Source organism: Camelus ferus, chromosome 7 (genome assembly GCF_009834535.1).
Source record: "Camelus ferus isolate YT-003-E chromosome 7, BCGSAC_Cfer_1.0, whole genome shotgun sequence".
In the NCBI taxonomy this organism is placed as follows: domain Eukaryota; kingdom Metazoa; phylum Chordata; class Mammalia; order Artiodactyla; family Camelidae; genus Camelus; species Camelus ferus.
In genome coordinates, this window is record NC_045702.1 from 77,729,444 (window position 1) to 77,754,347 (window position 24,904).

General features: G+C 35.1%; 1 protein-coding gene across 1 annotated transcript in view; it reads right to left on the bottom strand.

Annotated features, from left to right (window-relative positions):
* COG5 (component of oligomeric golgi complex 5) overlaps window positions 1-24,904 on the bottom strand; it is a 237,564-nt gene that overhangs the window by 102,290 nt on the left and 110,370 nt on the right. Inside the window, exon 8 of the mRNA XM_032484216.1 lies at window positions 7,210-7,375. Coding sequence (XP_032340107.1) covers window positions 7,210-7,375 — 166 coding nt within the window. The remainder of the gene's footprint in view (window positions 1-7,209; window positions 7,376-24,904) is intronic.

Consider the following 24,904-nt stretch of genomic DNA (forward strand, 5'->3'; position numbering starts at 1 on the left):
AGAAATAATAATTTCTTGTGAGTGATATACAAGAGAATCTTAAATTTTTGTGTTTTAGAAAGGGAAACAAGATCACACACACACGCATACACACACACACGCACCAAGGAAGGACAATACAGAAAACAGAAATCAATGAAGACGGCTTCCTAGAAGGGGGAGCTGGAGTGGTGAAAGAACACCAGGTAAAAGAATGAAGACAGAAGTAGTGAGTCTCTGTGAGCCATGCCAATGTTTTATCTATTTCAAAATAAATTTAAATTTTAAAGAATGAAAAAAGTAAACTCTATAATTAAATACAAATGCAGAAACACACACAACTAATGTTATTTCAAATTAATAATACAACCACACATGGGAAAATAATTGAAGTTATTTTTAATTACAGAACTCCAACTTTAGAAAGATATATTTTGGAGTAAAAAGAACTGAAAAGAAATATTAGTAGATAAACAAGTTTATACTGTATAGCACAGGGGAATATATTCAAGAGCTTGTTGTAGCTCACGGTAAAAAAGAATATGAAAATTAATATATGTATATTCATGTATGACTGAAAAATTGTGCTGTACACCAGAAATTGACACAACATTGTAAACTGAGTATAAATCAATAAAAAAAAAAAGGAAATATTGTGCTTGGGTTTGGCAGCGGGGGGGAGGTAACAGCTCAGCTCAGTGATAAAGTGTGTGCTTGGTGTGTACCAGGTGCTGGATTCAATCCCCAGTGCCTCTGTTAAAGGAGAAAAAAAAAGAAGAAGAAAGAAATACTGTACTTTATTTAATAATGTGTTGCTTGACGTTGTAATACTGAAACTAGTTTAGGTGTATTTTAGAATAGAGCAAATGAAAGTTATCACTGTGAACAGGATACAGACACAAATATGTAACAGGGATTAGACGTATTTGCCAGTTCTGTTCACTATAAGGACAGAGAGACGACTCCTTAATAGAATTCAGTATGCCTAACATCCAAATTCTGACTTCTATGCACCATTCCCCAATAAAAGAAACCAAGGCTCATTGAAGAAAAAAGTAATTCCATATCTGGAGCAGTGAAAATAGAAGGTGAACCTGGTACACACTGGGCCAGAATAAAAAAGGGTTCAAAGACAAATGGAGATTTGTCATGGGACATAGGAACTTGACTGGAGGGGGCTTCGAGAGAACAAATTTGGGAATATTTGGCCATCCAAAGTAATATCAAAAATAATAGCTTTTAAAATAGTGATTTTAAAAATTATAAGTTTAGGAAAAAACTACACTTTATTTTAGTAAAGAGACACTTATTTTTTTATTCTGATAACAGTGGAAAGCAATAAAAAAGAGAAACATGTAAGAGAGCGAGCCTGGCTTTAAAAATACAAATAATTCCTGTTCAAAATCTAGGTCTAATTATTTTTTAACATTATCTGCAGTGTTTTACAAAGAATATGAAGGGAAAGTACACAGAGACTAGAGAGGTAATGCTGAAACAATATGCAATTGTTTCAGAAGTTACATAAGGAATGTACACGTGACAGTAAAGAACAGGTAGGCAGTAACTTTGTGAAAATTAGAAAATATTAATTAAATTCCTGGAATATGTATAGCTTGGTTTTATTTTAAAGAATTATGGAATGCATCAATCCACTACTCTCTTACAGTAAATATGGGCAGAAATACAAGGAGGCGTTATTTTCTATTTTTTTTTATTTTGGAGAAACTGAGGCACAGAAAAACAAGATCACAGTCACTGCTTCAACTACATCTAGAGGCTTCATTTTTCTTACTTATTAGTAAGTATATTAAATATATCTTGTTGAAAATATAACAAGGAATAAATAATCAACTGAACATAGAATAGCGGTATATAGGAAGGGGAGTAAGAACAATTAAAACAGAAAAACAGATGCCACTATCAGTTAGTCGTTGGAGACTCAGGAAACAAAATAACTGTGTCGTAAACTAAGTTTTACTTAAGTGATAGAAGAAACTAAGAGCTTCTCAAAGAAATAATATTTAAGAGTTATTTCTAGTTAATGGTGGTGGAGTAAAATCATTTTCTTGCTCTAGTATCTTGAAGGTTATTGGAAATAAGAACAAGAAGTAGAGAAAAATGTCAACTTCAAAGAAACAAAAAATCAACTAAAAAACCTCAAACTTGAGATTATGAAGCCTGTATACCAAATGCTGTAGGTAAGTCAAAATGAACAAAGAACTAGATAGCTGACATTCTAGACCAATAGCAAGGAACAAACTGCTCTTAAAAATGAGTTGTAAAAATTTAGGCTATCCAATGATTCTTTGCTTAGGGCTGAGAGGGACAGACATGGATGGGCCAGGAAAGAAGCCAGAAAAATGTTCAATGTTGCAGAATGGCAAAGAAAGAAAAGCTGAAGGAGAAACCACTATAAAATGCAATTTATGCTGTGTTAAGAATCAGCCCTCTAGCTTAGGAAGACAACTAGAGGTAAAATGAGGTGAAAGAGGAAAAGAAGAGAATTTAAGGTTTCCATACAGAAATTGCTTGAATGGATTTACTGGGATCCAGACAAAGCTCTAGAATGGTCCAAAATGTGAGGAAAGAAGTCCTCCCAAAGCAGAAGGAAATAAGATGGTGAACTGTTATTCTAGATAATAAGCCTAAGTCAAAGTTATAGACTGTCCCAGGTCTCTCCCTACAACCATTCCCACATTACTCTTCAACCAACAAACAGCACCTTTCAAAGATGAATAATGATCAGAAACAAAGTAACAGGGGACCGAAAACAGATATGGGGGAGAGGCCCTAGTGCAGGGAGGAAAGGGACGTAAACAAAAAACAATGACAAACATAGGTCCAAAGAAACTCCCCAAAGAAACAACAGGAAGGGTTATTCAGTTCCCTACTCTCTCAAAGTAATTATAGGAAACATTCTCGGTGTAAATGTGTAACAGAGATTAAGACCACATTCAGATTCTACACATAAATCAAACTGTACAGTATTTATCTGTCTCTGTCTGACTTACTTCACTTAGAGTACCCTCTAGATCCATCTATGTTGTTGCAAACAGTGAGAGTTCAATCTCTTTATGGGTGACTAATATTCCATTGTATATATACCATATCTTCGCTATTGATTCCCGCAGTGATGGGCACTTGGGCTGTTCCACATTTTGGCTATTGTAAGCAATGCTGCAATGGACATAGAATTGCATATATCTTTTCCAATCAATATTTTCACTTTCTTTAGATAAATACCCATGAGTGGAACTGCTAAATGTAGTTCTATTTTCATTTCTTTTTTAAAAAATAACAGAGAGTGAGCGCTCTGTTCTTAACAAGGCCTGCTTTCGGGAGAAACTAATTAAACAGAGCCCTACCTGCTAGGGTGTTATCAGAGGCTAACGGACATGGGGAAGGGAGATAGCCAACCCCAGCTCACCCTAGTCATCCTCTCTCCCACCAAAAGGAGGGAAAGAAAATTTAATACCCATGTCAAGTTCCAAGTACAGAGGTACAAGCTCACTAAAAGAATGAGACCTAATAACAACTCTATAGAATGCTTTCCCTTCCCACACACCTCACCCATATTATTAGAGACATATTTACAGAAGTACCTTTTACCAAATTGCAAGGCGTATCACAATGTCAAAAAAAAATTTGAAGAGAGAGGACAAGCATCAGAAACAGACATGGCAGGGATGTTGAGATTCTCAAACTAGGAATTTAAAACAACCAAGATTAACATGCTAAAGTCTCTAAGGGATAAAGCAGACATGCAGGAACAGATGGGTAATGTAAGCAAACAGATGAAAATCCTAAGAGGGAACCAGAAAGAAATGCTAGAGAGAAAAAAATAAAAAAAGAACACTGTAACAGAAATCAAGCATGCCTCTGATGGCCTTATCAGTAGACTGGACATGGCTGAGGAAAGTCTTTGAGCGACAGCCTATATCAACACAATCCCCAAAACTGTTAAAAAAAAAAAAAAATAGAAGAGAATATCTAAGGACTACAGGCAGCCACAAAAGGTGTGACATATATATTATAGTAAAACTAGAAGGAGAAAAGAGAAAGGAACAGAATAAATATTTGAAACAATAATGACTGGGAATTTCCTCAAAGTAGTGCCAGACACCAAATCACATGAAGCTCCAAGAACACCAGGCTGGATTTTAAAAAAAATACTAATACCTTATGTATATTATTTTCAAATTAAAGAAAATCACAGAGAACAAAAAGTCCTGAAAGCAGTCAGAGGAAAAAAAATTATCTATCGAGGAACAACGACAAGAATTACATCCAACTTCTCAGAAACCATGCAAGCAAGAAGAGAGGAAAGTGAAATATTGAAATGTTGAGAGAAAAAAAAAAAAAAAAAAAAAAAACAACCCCACCAGCCTAGAATTCTGTACTCTGCAAAAATATTCTTCAAAAGTGAAGAATAAGTAAAGATCTTTTTGGTCCAACAAAAAATGATGGAATTTGTTGCAAACAGACTGGCTTTCAAAAAATGTTAAAAGAAGCTCTTTAGAGAGAAGGAAAATAATATACGACAGAAACTCAGATCTACATAAAGAAAGGAAGAGCACTGAAGAAGGCACACGGAAGGGAAGGTCAAATAAAAACTTTCCTTACTCTTAATTAATCTAACAGATAACAGTTCAAAATAATAACAGCAACATTGAATTGGATTATGTGTGCATATGTATATGTGCTTATATACACTTACATACAAGTAAAATGAATGACAGCAACGAAACGAGGGATGGGAGGGAAGGAATTAGGATTATTTTCTTGTCACAAGGCATTGGAACTATCTAGGAAGTGGTATAGTAATATCTGAAAGTGGACATTGGTTAGTTCTAAATGTATATGGCAAACTCTAGGGCAACCATTAAAAAAATTTTTTTAAAGAAGTGTAACTGATACATAAAGAAAGGAAAAAATGGAATCACATAAAGTGTGCAATTAAAACCAAAAGGCAGAAAAATTGTTAACAACAAAAAGAGAAACAAAGAATAAGGCCAAAAAACAAAACAGTAATGAAAGAGTAGGTTTTAATTCAATCATACCAATGATCCCTCTGAATGGTCTAAATGCACTATTTGATAAAACTGAAAAAGGGGTTGAAACATTTTATTCTTGAACAGTCGGAGTACAAGTGTTTCTGTCCTCACCCGAAATTTACTCCTTTCTTAGATTCAGATTTTGTCAGTCTCAGCTGAGAAATCACATCTTGTCTGTCTGCATTTCTCTAATAACTATTCACGTCCCCTACAAAGGCTGCACATCTCCTGGATGTGTTCTTCTGCTAGCTGCCTATTCGTACTCTTTATTTTTTCAATTAAGTTTCTTATCTTTATCTTATTTAATTATAAACTTTTAGCTACATCTTGGGAAGCACACTTTCCTTTAAAATTATATTAATGTTACATATTTTTAAAATTTTGAATCAATCTGAAACATACAGAAAATTCTGAAGTATAGTAAAAATATTCTCCTCTGAATCATTTACTAACACGAAGCCTGATCACCCCTGAAAGCTTTAATGTGTATTTTCAACCAAAAGGACATTCTACTACATGATCTCAATATAACCAACAAAATCAGAAAATTAACATTAATACTGCCAATGTAACATTTTTTTTAAAATAAAAGTGATTGTTTTTAAAAAATAAAGAATTCATGCTAAAGTTTCTACACTAAATCATGGTATCCACTCCCCCCAAAATGATAAGGCTTTAAAACTCCTTCGTCGTTCAAAAAGAGGGAGCATACATTAGGATTGACAGCACCTGAATAACTGCTTTCATTTTTTTCTTGTTCTTGACAACACAAGAGGGCATGAGATTAAACTGTTTCTGGAAATTTGAAGATGAGATCAAACTTTCTGAGGCTAATTGCTCAGAAAAGCTGACAGTGAAGTCTCCCCCGGCTACTTTTCAAAGCTCTCCTGGGATGGTCTCAGTAAAGACCTATTCAGAGTTTAGAGGTAACCTTTAAAAATCCCTTCAAGATCTAAGATTCTTTTATCTTTTTTTCTAGTGTAAATTATGTATGAGTGACATACAGTCTGTGTTATTCAAGGTTACGTTTATATAACAAACCTACAAATAATAATCAATGGCTGCAAATTTTTTTTTTAGCATTAGCCCTGTATCAAGAACTCTTATTAATTCTACATGCGTTATTTATTCTTTAGGACAACTTCATGATATTTGAGTACCTTCTTCAATAGAAAAATGGGAAAAGAAAAACTGGAGGCAGTAAGAATATAAAACACTTTGGGGAATTTTTCTGTAGTCTGAAGGAATAAAACAAGGCAGTAAAACTGAAGAAAGAAATGGAGTCATGACAGATTTGTCTGATTGGCTTTAAGCAGAAGATACAACAGCACAACTGTATGTGATGGCAAAAAGATGTAAAGAAGGAAAAATTGATAACGTGGGAGGGGGAGGGGATCTGCTAAAGCAATGCCTTTCAGAGATGGGATTTAACGCAAAGGTAGCATACTTGGTCTCTGCCAGGAGCAAGTACAGTTCATTCATATTAACAGGAAAGAAGAAAGAATTAAAGAGGAGAAATGCAGAGTTGGGGTTACTTAGAAAAATGAGAGGTACACATGACATGTAGTCCTTCCTATCTATGAAGTGTGTTTGTATGTGAATGTCATCATCAGGTTCATTTTGGCAGGAAAAGTGTTGCAGACTGCTGCCTCGAATCTACCTACTCCACTCTCAATCTACCTGTCTTTGATTTGCTTTAGATTTTGTTACAGTTGTAATGTTCCCAAAGCTTTTATCAGCTTCTGTCTCCACACTTAGCCATCACTGCTCCTGAGTACCAGAATTACCATAAGGAAAAGCAGAACGATAAGGCTGAGATTTTATTTCCTTAAAAAATGTTTTCTGTCTCAATAAGAAGTATATGTAAGGATAAGGATTTCAGAAAGAAAAATATGTTCCTTCTCTTTTTTTCTTGCATCTGTTTCCTCTGAACTAAATGAAGCCACAGTTTATATTTTTTATCTAGAAGTTCTGAATATACCAATTGGCCACTTCAACTCACTGATTAGACAAAAAAGTTATAAATAAATTCTAAAACATAATTTCTTCTCTCATTTTCTGTCTCCTAAACAAATGAGTCATTAGATCACTTTGAAACTTTAGTGTTTCACATACTATTCAAAGGGCTTCTCAGTTATAAATAAATAAAGAAGCTAAATATAAGGCACATCCATACCTCTCACAGCTGACTGGGAAGGCTGAGTCAGAACTTTGATGTCTAATGCACTGCTGATATTTTCTTCTACAGCAGCACAGTATCCGTCCACGACACTGGTAATGGTATCCTTCAAAGTTCCAAGATTGTGGAAAACCTGAAGAGCTGTTCCGACCTGGGTTGGATTCTTTAAAAATGTGGTCATGCATAAGGTTAGGAATCCATATAAACAAGAAAACAAACAAAACCAATATAAATCTACATCTGTAAGGGGTACTTGAGCAGTTACTACTATGTTTTAAAATTATCCCAGACAAGAATAAAAATAATGCATTAGGAAAAAATGTTTTTAGTCATTACTTATTTCACAAAAGACAAAGTTAAATATTATGTACATGATTTCCTTCTCTTTCCTTTTCCTCCTTCTTTAAAGGATAATGACAAAAACCAAAACTCTTATATTATTAGCACTTATTTAAAATTCATCACTGATCCCTATGAAGAGAGCCATGATGGAAGTAACAACCCTACATTTGTTTAGAAGATTAAAAAATGAATTCTACAGAGTTGACTGAGGGCTGAGCCATGCAGACTGATACTACTATTCATTTCATTCATTCATTCATTCAAACTACAAATAATAATACAGTGTTACTACAGGTCTATTTTGCTTCTAGGCGCTGGAAATACAGTAGTAAATAAAACCAACTGAGTTTCTGCCCTCATGAACTTTTATTTACTGAGAAATGTATAAAAATAAATATGAGAGTATCGGGGAGTGATAAACACTATAAAAAGGAAACAGGGACTAAGAATAGAGAATGATGGGGATTATCATAGAGGGAAAAGTCAGACAATGCATCTCTAGGGTGACATTTAAACTGAGACCTGCACATAACAAAGGAGAGAATCTATGGAGGATATGGGGAAATACAAATCTGGGTGCAAGTATCAACAGAAGTGCAGAGGTAGAAACATGCTTGTTAGCTAGTGAGACAGCAATTAGGCCATGATGGTGGCTGGAGCAGATTGACTGAAGCAGAGAGAGGTAAGCAATGAGGTGGGTAGTAGAAACACTACCTATGAGTAGATTAAGTCTACAATGATATAAATAGGTCGCTGGATTTGTTACTAAATAAATGACTGAATTATCAAGGGAGATGGTGTACACCAACATGTATTTCCAAGCCCAGATAGCTGAAATTCCTCTTTCACTGATGATTCAGTGTCTCTTATTAAAGGCAAATGGTAAAAAGTTAAATTATTTCATTAACATTTCCTTCACTGTTAAGTTTATAAATAAGACAAAATGTTATTTCTGAAATCTATTGGAGTCAGTAATAGTACATTGTGCACATACACACACACGAGCGCATGCACACACACAAACTCAGAGGCAGAGCAGAACCAGCTTCAAATATCAGGAAACGTGGTTGGTGAATACCAATACCCATTTTAGATTTCTTAAAAAATTAAACAAGAAAAAGAAGCAAATGATCATTGTTTTATGTTAAAATACGTTTTAATGAAAAAAGCTTAATATGGTTATAATAGAATTTTATTCAAATATATACTGTCAATGCTGTATCAGCATACTAACAAAGAAAAAGGGAGAAAATATGCTATTTCATACAAAATTATTAATTGAAAATATAGGGTAAAGCACTTTGGTGGTTGTTAATTCCATTGCATCCAAGTAATGATTTTTTTTACTTTTCTAGTAGATATCAAGAATCAAAATCAGGCAACTGTAAAGAAATTTCCCTTATCATTATTCAAGTGTCTATATGATCTAAGAAAGCATTATCGGAGCAATTTTAAAGAATATTTTCACCTATAAAACTAGAATATAGAGATACACTGTAAAATTATATTTATTGCCTTTATTATCCTCAAAAGAGTTAAAAAGCACAGCTTCCCAACATACAGGAATTCAGTAACTTATAACTCTGTAACTTCAATAACTTACAATGTAGATTTATTGTAAGTTATACATGATGTTAATTGAAAAACATTAAATCATATTTCACTTGAAAGATCTGGCTAAAATGGATCCATCTTCCTAGGTTCCTACTCCAAACATTATTAACTTCCAAAAACCTTTCAAAACAATAACAGCTCATTATTAAAGCAGCACCTAATAACAGAATGGCTATTATTAAAAAGTCAACAAATAAGTGTTGGCAAGGATGAGGAAAAAAGGGAACTCTTATGCACTGTTGGTGGGAATGTAAATTGGTGTAGTCACTATGGGAAACAGTATGTGGATTCCTCAAAAAGTTAAAAATAATACCAAATGATCCATTCATTCCACTTCTGGGTATTTACTCAAAGAAAACAAAAACACAAATTTGAAAAGATACACACACCCTTATATTCACTGAAGCATTGTTTACAATAGCGAACATATGGAAGCAACCTAAGTGTTCGACAGATGAACAGGTAAAAAAGATGTATATACAATGGAATATTGCTCAACCATAAAAAAGAATGAAATCTTTACATTTGCAACAACACAGATGGACCTAGAGGGTTTATACTGAATAAAATAAGTCAGAAAGAGAAAAACAAATACCATATAAGCTCACTTTTATGGAAAATCTAAAAAACAAAATAAATGAACAAGGAAAATAAAGCAGAAACAGACTCAGATACCGACAGCAAAGTGGTGGTTGCCAGAGGAGATGGAATTGGGGGGTTGGATGAGATAGGTAAAGGGGATTAAGAGGAACAAAAATTCCCATAACAAAATAAATCTGTCATAGGATGTAATGTATAGCCTAGGAAGTAACAATCAATAATACTGTAATAACTTTGCATGGTGACAGAGGGTAATAAGACCTATTGTGATGATCATTTTATAATGCATTTGACTGTCAAATCATTATGTTGTATACCTGAAACTAACATAATATTGTACACAACTATATTTCAATGAAAAGTACCTAATACAGCAATATTTGTAATAATTCTAATTTATACACTTATACAAATTCTACATGTAATTTTAAGCTTGTTAATTAACATGACCACCTTCTCTATTAATGCCTGTTATTCATATTTGTGGTTTAATATAAATATATCATTTGTGATTTGGGAAACTATAAAAAAATGAAAATTTGAAATAAAATTATTTAACATACATACAGAGGAGTGCAAAAATTATGTAAACACAGCTTTATGAATTATCACAGAATCCAAGCCAAAACCTTAGCAAACTACTTAAGCTTCTCTGAGACTTGGTTTCCTCATCTGCACAATGGCAAAAATAAAAGCACCAACATAAACAGAGAAGTGAAGTAATCCTTACAACTGATCTAGCACTGGAGATGGGAAAAGGAGCTCAATAAACTCTTGTTACCTCTTCCTGGCTCTGTTGGCATCGTGGTATAGTGAAAAGAATGTGAGCTTTTAAAATTATATAGTCCTAAGACAAAAACCCAGCTGTGTTATTAATAAGCCATATGATTGTAGGCAAATTACTTTATCATTGATCAAATTTTAAATTATTCATATAATTAATGTTTACTTCCTAACCAGATTTTAAGATCTCTGAGGGAAGGTCCAAATTTTTGTTCAGTGCTCTACTTGTAGCATCTAGCACAGGTGCTAGAAAGAATAGGTATTCATATCAGTTGAATAAGTGAATGAGTAAGTAAATTTTATATTTGGTTTGTTAATATATTCTTTGTTTGACTACTGAAAAGACTACTGAGATAACACATATAAAATACCTGCTTTCAGTAAATGAGTAACAGAAAATACTAGTTCTCAGATCATTTATTAATATCCTATTTTTAAAAATGTTTTTAACAGCTTTTGTTCCAGGTTCTAAGAAATTCTTAACACTTCATTTTAGTTAGCACTGAAATAAGTAGAGTTACCCAATATATACAATTTGAGTAACTCTGAGGGATTCAGGTCTCTCCTATGTATCTCAAATTAATAAATTTAAAAATGATGAGAATATATGAAAGGAGGGATTCCCAAAGCTGGCTGGAAATCCTTTTTAATAAAAATGTAGCCAACAAGATCTCAACTCTAAAAACTCTGATTCAGCTGAATCAGACTGAGGCTTGGTTATAGTATTTTCAAAGCTCTTCAGATGCAGCCACCTGGGAAGCAACATTTGGAAACCACCTGACTAGATGATTCTGCCAGATTTCAAAAAATGAGAATCATTTATTCATGTCAAGACAGGATGCTGTGGTAAAGGAACAGAATACACAGAGAAATGACAGAGGAAAACTACAGAGTATATACTTCAGGAGTGATGCACAGACTTCACTGCTTGAAATTTTGCATACATGAAAAAAATAATAAAAGATAATGCTGCTCAGGCAAACACAGGTCAGGTCACTGACAACCTTGAATAGCATTCTGTGAAATTTCTATTTTGTACTATTTCATTGGTAATAGAAAAATGATTCATGTTTTCTAAATATCGTAATCTAAGTCGTTTGAGGAAATAAAAGTAATTAAATCAGCTTTGGCAATAGTTTAAAAAAAAAAAGGAAAAATGGCTTGAACTAGGGAGTTGCAATGAGAATATAAAGAGCAGGACAGATACATGAGATTCTGAAACACTGAAAAGTAACTGGATGCTCACTGACTACAATGGACAAGAGGTAAGGAGGAGTCTCCCGTTATCTCTGAAGTTTGAAGTGTGGGGGACTGAAAGGATGGAAAAAGAAAAAGAAAAGGTCATTTGGGTGAGCAGGTGGGAGAGTGCAGGGATGGGAGAAGGAAAGGCTGCTGCTGAAGCACTTAGCTGTCGGACATGCTGAGTCTGCGGTGCCAACGTGGGGGCATTCTTGGTTGGATATGAGAACACTTCTGAAATGGATAATCAAAGGAGAAGTAAGCTAAACTCAAGTAATAAATAGTGAAAATAGGCATGTTGGAAACTATAAATCACAAAAGGAGTAAAGAAAGAAAATAATTGGTGAGAGAGAATAGAATTGGGATGGTAGAATACTCTAATCAGAATTAAATGGAACATAAGAAAAACTGGAAATGAAATAATGGGAGATAAAGACAATTAAAACAGCAATTAGAATGTATAGTATGATGAAACGAGGAATAAGAGTTTAATGAAAACACACAGGAGGGGCGATTAACTCAGAATTGGGGAGGGAAGGAAGTAAGGAGGAGTCAGGAAATGCTCCTGAAAGGAAGAAGTCCCACCAAGACCTGAAGTGAAGTTGTCTTGGGAAGGTGTTGGCAGCTGGAGGTAAGGAGGTGTGGAAGATTTACAGAAGGAGTGGGAAAAGCAAAAGGAAAACTGCTCCAAGCAGAGAAACAGTATATATAAAAGCCTATGAATAAGAGCATACTGTGGAAACTAAATTCACTAATACAACACCTGTTAGATAACAGAACTACAAAAATACCTGCTACAAATCCAGGTGCCTATGTAAGTGGCTCTCAAACTTTTGGTATACATAGAAGAGTTACCTGGGGCACTTGCTAACAGAAAAGGGAGGCATATGGAAGACTTGTGAGTTGCTGGTAAGATTTTAGTTTTTTTAATTTGAATGCTGGTAATACATGTCTGTTTGCTTTGTGAAAAATTCACTGAGCTGTGCTCTTATGATATATGCACTTTTCTATCGATTACATTTTCATTAAAAAGTCTAAAGTAAATAATAAGAAATCAAAGAGATAGATCATAACAAAAAATGTAAATCAGAAAAGGTCTCTGCTTAAATACCTAAAATATCATTCATTAATGCTTTAGTTTATTCTGCAACAAAGATATTAAATAAAATAATACATGAATGCTTAAACAATTAAATAAACATGAATCTTACATCTCAAGACAATATAAGCAAGTTTTGTGCGTATGTGTGTGTGTATACACAATCACAATTACGTATCATTGTTTTTAAAACTAAACTGACTCCAAAACATTGCCTAATAATAAAATATATACTTTGGTTTCGAATTTTGTTTTAGACTGAATGTATCTCCTCCAAATTCAGCTGAAGCCCTAACCCCCCATGTGGTATGTGGAGATGGGACCTTTGGGAGCTAATTAGGGTGAGGTGAAGTCATGAGGGTAGGACCCTGGTCTGACGGCATTCGTGTCCTTATAAAAAGAGAGATCAGAAAACTTGTGTATTTCCTCTACCAGGTGAGGACATAGCAGGAAGGTGGCTATCTGCAAGACAGGAAGAGAGCCTTCATCAGATATTGATCTTGGACTTCCCAGCTTCCAGAACTATGAGAACATAAATTTCTGTTATTTAAGGCACCCAGCCCTTGTTATTTTGTTGTGGTAGCACAAGCTGCCAAATATTTACATGCTTTACAAATGGATTAGATTTTAGAGAGTGCAGGGGGTTGAATATGTCCACCCAAAACTGAAGTCTCCCTGAAACCTCAGAATGTGACTTTATTTGGAGACGGGGTCTTTGTAGATGTGTAATTAGTTGAGAAGAGGTCACACTGGATTATAGTGGGCTCTAAACCCAATAACTGACGTCCTTATGGGAGAACATCACACACAGAGACACACACACAGTGAAAAAGGCCTTGTGACAACAGAGGCAGAGACTGGAGTGACACGGTTACAAGCCATGGAACTTTCAAGGCCTGACTGTGACTGGAGCCACTAGAAGCTAGGAAGAGGCAAGGAATGATACTTTCCTGGCGCCCTCAAGGGAGCATGGCCCTGCCAACACCTCAATTTGGATTTCTAACCACAGAACTGTGAGAGAATAAGTTTCTGTTGTTGTAAGCCACCTAGCTTGTGGTAATTTGATATTACCACAATCCTAGAAAATCAATATAGAGAGTTAAGGGCAACAAGAAAAAAATGCATATGCTTACAACTCAAATGTCCACTGAATGGATCACAAAAATGTGGTATTCACATAATGAAATATTAATCAGCCTTAAAAAGAAATCCTGTCACATGCTACAACATGGATGAACTTTGAGCAGATTACGTTACATGAAATAAACCAGTCACACACACAATACTGTATGATTACATTTTATGAAGATAATATTATTTAATGTATTATTATATGAAGACAGTGCCTAGAGCAGGCAAATTCATGGAGACAGAAAGCAGAACTGTGGTTGCCAGGGGCTGAGGGAAGGAGAGGAACAGGGGTTGTTGTTTAATGGATACAGACTTTCACGTGAGCAAGAAGAGAATTCTGGAGAACATACCAACACTACTGAACTCTACATTTAAAAATGGTTATGGTGGTTAATTTTATGTTACATGTATTTTATCACAATTTTAAAAATACATATGCTTGGATTCCATCTTCAGACACCCTAATTTGACAGGTTTAGGAATGAGGCCAAGGAATCTGGATCACTGTGGTAAAAATAATGTTTCTGCTGCAGTCATCTAGTAAGGCCCTATTATGAACCAGCCATTGTTTTAGGGGCTTTACCCACGTGATGTCTAATCTTCTCCAACAAAACATTCAGAGCAGTTGTCTCTGTTCCCTACTGAAAGACAGAGAAACTGAGTTAACAGGAGTTCCAAGACAACAAAGAATAAATGGCAGAGCGCGGATTCGAGCATTAAGATGTCTGATTTTTAAGTTCACCCTTTTTCCAAATAACAACGGTTATTTGCAAATAACCATTAGTATCAATTAAAGAAAAGTCATGGTTTTCTTTAAACAGTAAAATAAAGTTTAAAAGTAAGGAAAATAACCTTAAGTCAATATTTTTTTAATGCCCAGTTTTTTAATGCCAGTTTTATTTGTCAGTGCAGTACAGAGCTAAGGCACAACTGGCCACCTCCCAGAGCCTGAGGGGCAGCAATGGCCTGGGTAAGCAAGCCCTCTTCCTGGCTGGGGGCTGGGCCTCAGACCCTGGCCCTGTGCTGAAGAGGTTGATGGGAGTGGAGCCATCGGTGATGAGGGCTTATTTCAGGCCCAGGCTCTGGAGCAGGTTTACCTACATCTCTGGCCCCGCCACAGAGAGGTCTCTGATGGTGCTGGGGCCCAGGGCCTCTGTCACCTGCCTGAACTTCTTCACCTCCACCTGGGCCAGCTGCTGGGCCGTGCTTACCTCCAGCTCCAGGCGGCCCTGGCAGAGACCAGCTCTAGCTCTCGTACTTACTTAATGAATGCTATCTTTTTACTTTGCTAAGTAAGAACATTTTTTAAAACTCACTATCTACTATCACAATTTCATAAAAGAAAGATTATTTAAATAATAAGAAAAACAGGAGGAATTCTGAGAGTAAGTCACTACCTTGTTCTTATTTTGAATTCTAACGGGAGCTGATAAAACCTCTGCATGACTGCTACCAATCTACAGGTCACTGTTGGGAAACCGGCACTTATGTTATCTTTCTGTACAAATATACAGGTTAGCCTATCTTCTTGCATAGCCTCAGGCCAAAACTCTCCCTGAAAACTGCCTGTGAAGAAAGTCCTCCTCTCCTAGTACACTGGGACACTGTGTTCTCTAGAAGTTTGATGGTTCTAATTCAGCAGCAAATAGTTAATCAACTTCCTGCCTCACGCACCCTACTCCCTACTCTCTGCTGCATATCACAACTTAAGCATAGTATAAGTCAGTAAAATCATAAATTGCCCTTAATAGGATCCTCTTTCTCATCACATGGGTGATCCTGACAAATACAATGTGAATACTTCAAATTTTCACTGCTCATCTTGGAACTGCCAGCTTTGTGGGCCTCCTTTCTCAATGCTCCAGGATCAGTTCTAGGACTTCTCTTTGTTTCCTTCCACCACCCACCCAAACCCCGGCTTTACAAAACCAGACCCATTATTGGAATCTGGAGCCCTTGGGAGGTCTGTATTCACTGCAACGTCCCATCCTGATCTGCGGCAAGAATATACTTCATGGAAAGGCTTTCTCCCCTCGACAACAATGCTTAAAATGGCCTTCATAGCCATTAGTTTTATTTTGACAACACAACATAAGTAGAATAAGTATCTCAATGCTCACCTTACACTTACGAAAAAGAAAGCATTAAGACGGTAGGCCCACAGCTGCTGAGTGGCAGGCCAGTTTTAGGCCTCAGCCTGGTCACTCCCTATTCTTTATTCTGAAACATGTCATCCTGTCACCACTTGACTTTAGATCTCCACATATACCAGTTTTGCAGGTATTTGCAAAAGATCTCAAAACAGAATAACCACATTTGAAAAATACCATGATAGGAAGAGAGAAACTTCTACTGAAAAGGTAACAATTTCTTCCAGACAACATCTTCTCTTTAAATGAGTCGATATTCTAAGAATAATTTACCTACAAATTATTACTGTATCCTTCAATAAATCACTTAACCTTACATCAAATTTCCAAAATTCATAAACTATAGTATAAAATGAGATGAAAGACCACGTAATAGTCTCCCAAGGCAAAAGAAATAAAAGCAAAAATAAACAAATGGTACCTAATCAAACAAACCTTTGCACAGTGAAGAAAACCATAAACAAAACAAAAAGACAACATACAGACTGGGATAAAATATTTGCAATGATGTGACTGACAAGGGCTTAATTTCGAAATAACCCTAGAAAGCTCAAATGACTCAGTATCAAAAAAATAAACCCAATCAAAAACAGGAAGAAGACTTGAATAGACATTTCTCCAAACAAGACACACAGATGGCCAACAGGCACAGGAAAAGATGTTCAACATCGCTAATTATTAGAGAAATGCAAATCAAAACTGTAGTGAGGTATCACCTCACACTAGGCAGAATGGCCATCATCAAAAAGTCTACAAATAGTAAATGCTGAAGAGAGTGTGGAGAAAAGGGAACCCTCCTACACTGTTGGTGGGAATGTAAATTGGCATAGCCGTTAAGGAAAACAGTATAGACGTTCCGTAAAAAACTGAAAATAGAGTTACCATATGATCCAGCAATACCTGGGCATATATCCAGAAAAGACAAAATTTGAAAAGATACATGCACCCCAATGTTCAAAGAAGCACTATTTACAGTAGCCAAGACATGGAAGCAACCTAAATGTCCACCAACAGGTGAATGGATAAAGAAAATACACACACACACACAAAATATGGAGTATAATCAGCCTTAAAATAGAATGAACTACTGTCATTTGCAGCAACATGGATAGACCTAAGGATTATCATACTAAGTGAGACAAAGACAAATATTATATATCACTTATAAGTGGAATTCAAAAAAATAATACAAACCAACTTATTTACAAAAGACTCACAAAGATAGAAAACAAACCTATGGTTACCAGAGAGGAAAGGGCAGAGGGAAGGATAAATCAGGTGTACAGGATTAACAGATACACAACCACTATATGTAAAACAGATAAACAACAAGGATTTACTATATATAACACAGGGAGCTATAGTCAGTATCTTATAATAATCTATAATGGAAGAGAAACTGAAGCTATACTTCTGAAACTAACACAATGTTGTAAATCAACTATAGTTACATAAAAATGAAGGTCATGTAATAGGGTAAAAGGACAGCTTCGTAAGTAGATCAAGAAAGACTTCAACCTCTTCGAAAACATTTCAGGAGATGGCACAATCATTTTCTATATTAAACTAAAGTTATTTCTCCTGCTTTGGAAGCAAATACATATGATGCATTTTTTTCTTTCTTTTTCAACATTTCTGTAGCATTACGTGAGAGGAAAATAAAATCCCACAAGAATACAGTCAGAAAAGAGGCATAGTTGTTTAGGAACCCTAAAAAGCTTGCCAAAACAGGAGCAGTGTAACCAAAGCAACCGCTAGTGCTGAGCTAATAGAACAGAGATAGAGCAACACTGCTGTCAAGTCTGTTCATAAAACAGCAAGCAATAGTCTAGCATTTACTAAGCTACAGGCAAAAAACAGATGACCTCTTTGAGCATAAATACAGCACTAAACCAAAAGTTTGGTAGGATTTTAAAAGCTTCAAAATAACTGAAGTTAGAAATGGAAAAGGTGACAGAATTTGATCTAATCAGAAACAAAATGCAAACATTGCATAGTTGTCCACTACCAGGAGTTCACTCTGCGAGGTTTAAATAACCTTTGTATCATAAAGACTAACGATCATATTTTACTTTTTTGTAAAAGTAATGAAATAATTCCTCAGCAGCTAAATCTTTTTCTTTAGGTTTCATATATAAAAGAATGCAATAAGCAGAGGGAAAGAAAAGGACAAACGCAACAAACTCTGCTGCTGCTATTCTGCTGTTTTGATCGTTAGTGAGGAGGTTTCAGGACTACAACATTTCCTCAAGGTTTGATTAGAAAGCCATTTCATATTCAATTAAAATAAAAGATGAACACTAGAATCACATTAAAAAGCGGGGAGTGACAGAGAAAGGTGGGGACGGAGAGAAAAATGATCCACATGTTTCCAACTTGGCTCCCCAAAGTCAAAGAGATCATAGTGACAAAGATGCAAAGTCAGCTCAAGCAAAGAGTCAAAGAACACTTATCTTTCACTAAACAGACAACATTTACTGTTGAAAACCCCCCAAAGATTTTTGTTTTATTTTTCTATAGCATAGAAAGGAGTCAGATCTGAGAATTTTTATCAAAAAGCAGACAATTCTTTAAACTGCTCCCTCATTCGAATATATGTATTTAATAAACTGAGGCTAGTTTTCATTTAAATTTAACACAATAAAAAAGCACAGCACCTTCATCATGCACAATAAATGAGGCATTCTAAAATCCAAGCGTTTTATTTATCAAGAGTAGTGTTAATAAATCCACAACACCTTCCACATAATAAGTATATATTAGGTCAAAACACTTACGGCAATTTGTAATATTCATGTGCCCTAACATGACACATACACCTGATACTTTTTTGGGGCTATGACATGCCTAAAACACTGAAAACCTAATGGAGCCCCATGGGAGATTACAAGTACTGAAGGAAGAGACAATCACATTAAACAACGCAATTTAAAAGCAAGAATTATATTAGCTATCTTGGTTGTGATCCAGAGCTTACCAGTGGCTTTTCTGATTCACTAGCATACAGCACACTAATGCTTGATATGTACTGCTTGGCTAACCTAATATGATTATTTCAGATCCTGTTAACAATCAGCAGTCAACAGTGCATAACCAAATGAAATTAAGAAACTAAGATGAACATTTAATAGTGCAATATAATCTTATCAACCAGAAATCAACTTTATTCTAGCCCTTTTTGGAGAGAAGCAGAAAAAGAGAAGATCTATAGAAAGGCACAGGGAAAATGAGAGAATAAAGAAAAAAGAGAGAAGAGAATGAAAATGAACATGGATTGGAAGAGGAAGATTCTGCAGAAAAAGAGTAACATGCAGAGAGCCTAAGAAAATGGAGAAGGTAAAGAGATGATCAATATACAGAAAGTTTCTTTTAACTTCCAAATTTCTTTATATAAAACAAATCTGAAGAACACAGTCTATACGAACTATAGTCTGGCACTGAAGTTTTTAAACGATGTCAATACTTAAAACAATATTCTAATCATATTAGATAATAGCAGAATATATTTCAAGGACACTAAAAATGGGTAATAATAAAATGAATTTTATAGGAAAATTAAAGTAATCATGAAATGATAATGTGGCAAGCCCCCAAATCTTACTCTTTAAATATAAATTATTTTGGATTTTTTGTGGGGGGGGGATTAGATTTATTTATTTAAAAACCTTTTTTAAATGGAGGTACTAGGGAATTGAACCCAGGACCTCGTACATGCTAAGCACACCGTCTACCTACAGAGGTAGCTACGCCCGCCTCCTACAATATAATTTTTAAGTTAAATGTATATTTGTAGCTTACTTTTAAATAAAACAATACCATATAATAATTCTAGTCATTCTGGGCTTTTCCAAAGGTATTTATGGCAGACATTGTTAGTTATTCCCCCAAATTCATTCTCTCCTTCTTTCTTAATTAGTAAAAACCTCATTTTCCCAAGGAGTGGCAGTGTGCACTGCAGCAGGCAATGGCTCCTTATCAGCCTAAGCCAACGCTGACAATTCCATTTCTCTTCACCAGATCCTTGTTTTCACAGTCCTCCTGACAGCTGGGGTGACCATGAGACCCATCTCTGGCCAATGAGACATAAGGACAGGTCTGCTGGGACAATCATGAACAAGGATTTTGTGACAGAGCCTTTTGACTGCCAGCTGACATGCCCTGTCTCCACACCTTGAACATAATGCCTATGGGTGTGACAGTTATCTTGTGACCATGATGTGACAAGTAAGATGACACTAAGGAAGGTAGAATGGAAAGAAAGACCTGCATCCTTGTCAAATAGCTGAAACAGTATTAGCACTGCCCACATCCAGACAAACCCCTAACTGTTTAAGCCACTGCTGGTCTAGCTCGTTACAGCTCTAGCAGTCTCACCCAGCACCAAACTGATCAAAGAACAATATTTAAAAATACATGAGTCCATAACAATTAAAAAAAAAAAAGGAAAACCAAAGAACAAAATTATGTGTCATTTGCCACCACTGAAGGTGATTTATTATATAAACTACTCTCTAAATTGGTAATGAAAGTATAAAATTTAAGTATTTACCCATCATTTTCATCATTTTAAAAAGGAACTGCAGTTCAGGGTAACCAAGTATTCTTATCTATTGAGTGAAAGTTCCTCTTTACAAAAGAATCATGGCTAACAAATACACAGTAATAACAAAAATATAAAACCACTCTTTTACAATCTCTGTTGAAAAAAATAAAAAGATTTAGGCAAAAATTATCAATAGATGTTAAAACCATTAGCAGAAAGATTGACAGGGAGTTAAAATACTCTCAAGGTGCCATAATACACACAAATTCACAAAGTATTTCAATGGAGGAAAAAAATAATCTTTCTCAAAAAAAGGTGCTTGAGCAACTGAATATGCCTATGAGAAAAAAGTGAACCTTACATAAAAATTAAACTTAAAACATAAAATTATAAGATTATAAAAGGAAACGTAGGAAGAAAGCTTTCCAACTTTAGGGTAGACAAAAACTTCTTATATAACACACAAATGAAAACTGGATAAACTGGTTTTATCAAATTAAAAAATTTTGCTCTCCAAAAAGATGATATTGAGGCAGGGGGATGGGGAGGGCAGCATTAGTCTTAAAGGCCAAAGACTAACCAATCAAATGTTCATCAACTTATCAATAAACAAACTGAGTATATCCATAGATTGGAACATTACTCAGCAGTAAAAAGGACTACTTAAATATTCAACAACTATAGATGAACCTAAATAGTACATTGTGCTAAGTGAAAGAAGCTAGATATGTAAGATTGCCTACTATCTAGTTCCATTTATATGACATTTTTAGAAAAAGGCAACTCCACAGAGAGAGAGAAAGCAAATCAGTAATGGCCTCGGTCTAGGGGTGGGAGGAGGAACTGACAGCAAACAGGCATTAGGAGACTGCTTTGTGGTGATACCAGTTTTTAAAAAAAAAAATCTGGGTTGTGAGATGGCTGCACAACTATAAATTTAGTAAAACTCATCAAACTATAATGCTTAAAATGCATGAATTTTATGGTGTGTAAATTACACCTCTATAACAATGCTAAAACAAAAAAGGCAAGCCACAGAATGGGAGAAAATATTTACAATACACATGTAGGACAAAAGAATGTACCCAGAATACAGTAAGAATCCTTACAGAGGGGAAGGTATAGCTCAGTGGTAGAGCACGTGCTTAGCATGCACAAGGTCTAGGGTTCAATCCCCAGTACCTCCATTATAAATAAACAAATAAATAGACATAATTACCTTCCCTCTCCAAAACCATAAAAAAAAAAAAACCAAAAACCAAAAAAGAAACAGGAAGACATTAAAAGAAAATGGCAGTGGGGGTATATAAATAAACAAAATTACCACCCCCCTCCAAAAAAACACAAACAAAACAAAAAGAATCCTTACAAATCAGTAAGAAGACAATAAATTCTTCAAATGTTGGGCAGAGATCTTTGTAAGATTATTAGGCATTTGAAAAGTTGGTCACATCAGCAATTAAGAAAAGGTAAATTGAAACTATAGTGAGAATCTACCCTATTGAAATGGTTAAAATTTAAAAGACTGCCAACATCAAATTTTGGCAAGGATCTGGAGGAACCAAAACTCTAATCTACTCATATGGGAATATAAAATAGGAGAACCACTTTGGAAAACTAGCAGTCTCTCTAAAAAGTAAACATACCCTTCTTTGACAAAAACCCAACTATTCTTTGCATTAGGTATTTACTCAACAAAAGGAAACATGCTGACACAGACATGTACTTGACTGTTCATGGCAGCTTTATTTGCAGTAGCCCCAAACTGGAAATAACCCAAATGACTGTCAATAAGTGAACAGATAAATGTACTTCAATAAAATGGAATACTAATTAGCAATTTAAAAAGGACCAGCTACCTATGCACATGATACAAATCAATTTCAAAATAACTGTGTTGAATGGATAGAGCCAGACACAAGAAAGAACACACTGTATGACTTCAATTGTATAAATCTATGGAAAATGCAAAGTAATCTATAGTGATGCAAAGTGGTTGCCTGGTTCTTCCCTTTTTTTTCTGAATTGCAAAATAAAAATTGTAGCATTTACTGCTCTAACAAAAAGCCAGCATAAGGATGTTTAAATTGAGTAAAATAATATAAAGAAGAGTTATCCAAATTAAAAAGTTCTGAATTTTTGAGAAACAGAACACAATTTTACATACATTAAAGAGTGATTACCAAATTTTAATCAAAGAGTAGTGATAGAATTCTATATGAAATATAAAGAAACCTTAGTCAGTTTCTGAAAAAGTTATTCACAGGGCAGGATAAAAATGAGACATTATTCAGCAAAGTGAAAAACCATGGAGGGCAGTAACACTGAAGACCCTAGGGCTGGAAGCAAGTAGTCAGATGTGAATCTGCACTGCAAGACCACAATAAGTAACGAAGCAGCCAGTGTTCCTGTGCATTGTTCACGGCAAGAGACCATATAAAGAAGAAAGTAACATGACTGTACAATACAGAAACAAGAATAACATTACTACTTTACATGTGGCATGGAACAAAAACACAGAGAAATAACATAACTGAAATACTGCAAAAGAGGAAACGGTGCTGGGAGGAAGAAAGGATGGAAGAGGGAAAATATTAAAGCACCCACCACGAAGAAAATACATTTAAATTGGGATCAGCACACATTTAAGGTTCTTAAAGGGCAAGACAGTAAATATTTTAGGCTGTGAAGGCCACATATGGTCTCTGTTGTATGTTCTTTCTGTTTTTCTTTCCAACTACTTAAAAATATTAAAAACAACTCTTAGCACTTGGGCCACAAAAAAACAGTCCACAGACTGTATGTAGTTTGTCAACCCCTGATTTAGAGTGTTAAGTAAGAGTTCAAATTAATATCCATTCAAATTTAAGAATAAAATAGTAAGCACAAGCTGGACAAGCAAGACAAATTAAGCTTTAGGGAAACCATTTAGATGATCAATTTAGAATCTAAGGAAAGCTAACAGTGATAGAGGCAAAAGACAGGGGTGGCAAATTATCTACTGAGGCTGGTAAAATAAAGAAAATGTATGGTATCTTTAGATCTGTGTAACTTGAAGAGCTCATACTATGATCATCCTTTATACATTTTAAAATTGAGATATAATTGACATACATTATATTAGTTTCAGGTATATAATTTAATGATTCCATATTTGTATGTATTGCAAAATGATTACTACAGCAAGTTCAGTTAATAAACCTCTGTCACCATATATAGTCACAAAATTTTCTTCCTGTGATGAGAACTTTTAAAATCTACTCTATTAGCAACGTTCAAATATACAATACAGTATTATTAGCTATAATCACAATGTTGTACGTTATATCTTCGTGACTTATTTTATAACTGGAAGTTTGTACCCTTTGGCCCCTTCACCCATCTCGCCCTTCCCCTAAATTGTTTACTGTGTGTCAAGAGAAAATGCTTCAAACAAGAGTTGAAAAATTCTTGAAATTTATATTTAGTAAATGGCAAAAACATTTTGACCAAATATGCAAAACATTTCTATAGATTCAATGATGAGATCTGTTCTAGAATTAATGAGTCAAGCCAGGAAAAACAGCCCCTAACAATAGGAAAGCTAGACTTCTTAAAGCAGATATTAAGCTTGATAAGTCAATTGACATTGAGCCCACTGTTGGTGTTGGGCCCACAGAAAAGGATCACAAAAGAACTGTTGCATACTGAATTATCGTAATTAATGACAAAAGGAATCAGTGGGTTCGACTTTGCCAGAAAGTTCTTTTTGAAGCTTAAGAAAATGCTTAACTTCCAGAAATCTTCAACACAACACATCTGAATTGGTACTCTTTCTGAACTAGAAACAGTTTAGAATTTTTAACTACGTGAGTAAAAACAGTTCCTAACATCATAATCATCTACTGTGTGCCATGGAGACAGTTAGCCTTTGAACTTCAATTCCACACTGTTATCTTAGAGAGTCTGTCTAGATTATGCTGTCCTGGTAGTTTTAGCTGACAACTGCTAAGCACTGGTACTCTGGGCCTGACAGAGATTTTCTGACTCAGGGAAAAGGCGGGTTGGTGCACGTTTACATCCTAGTACTGGCAACAACTACCACAAGGGAGATTATAGCCCAGTACAGAGCTGAAAAGACCTCAGCGCGCAGACCCTCTTCCTGGTGACTTTTAAAGACAAAGAAGAACATCATCTTCCTCCATCCTGGAA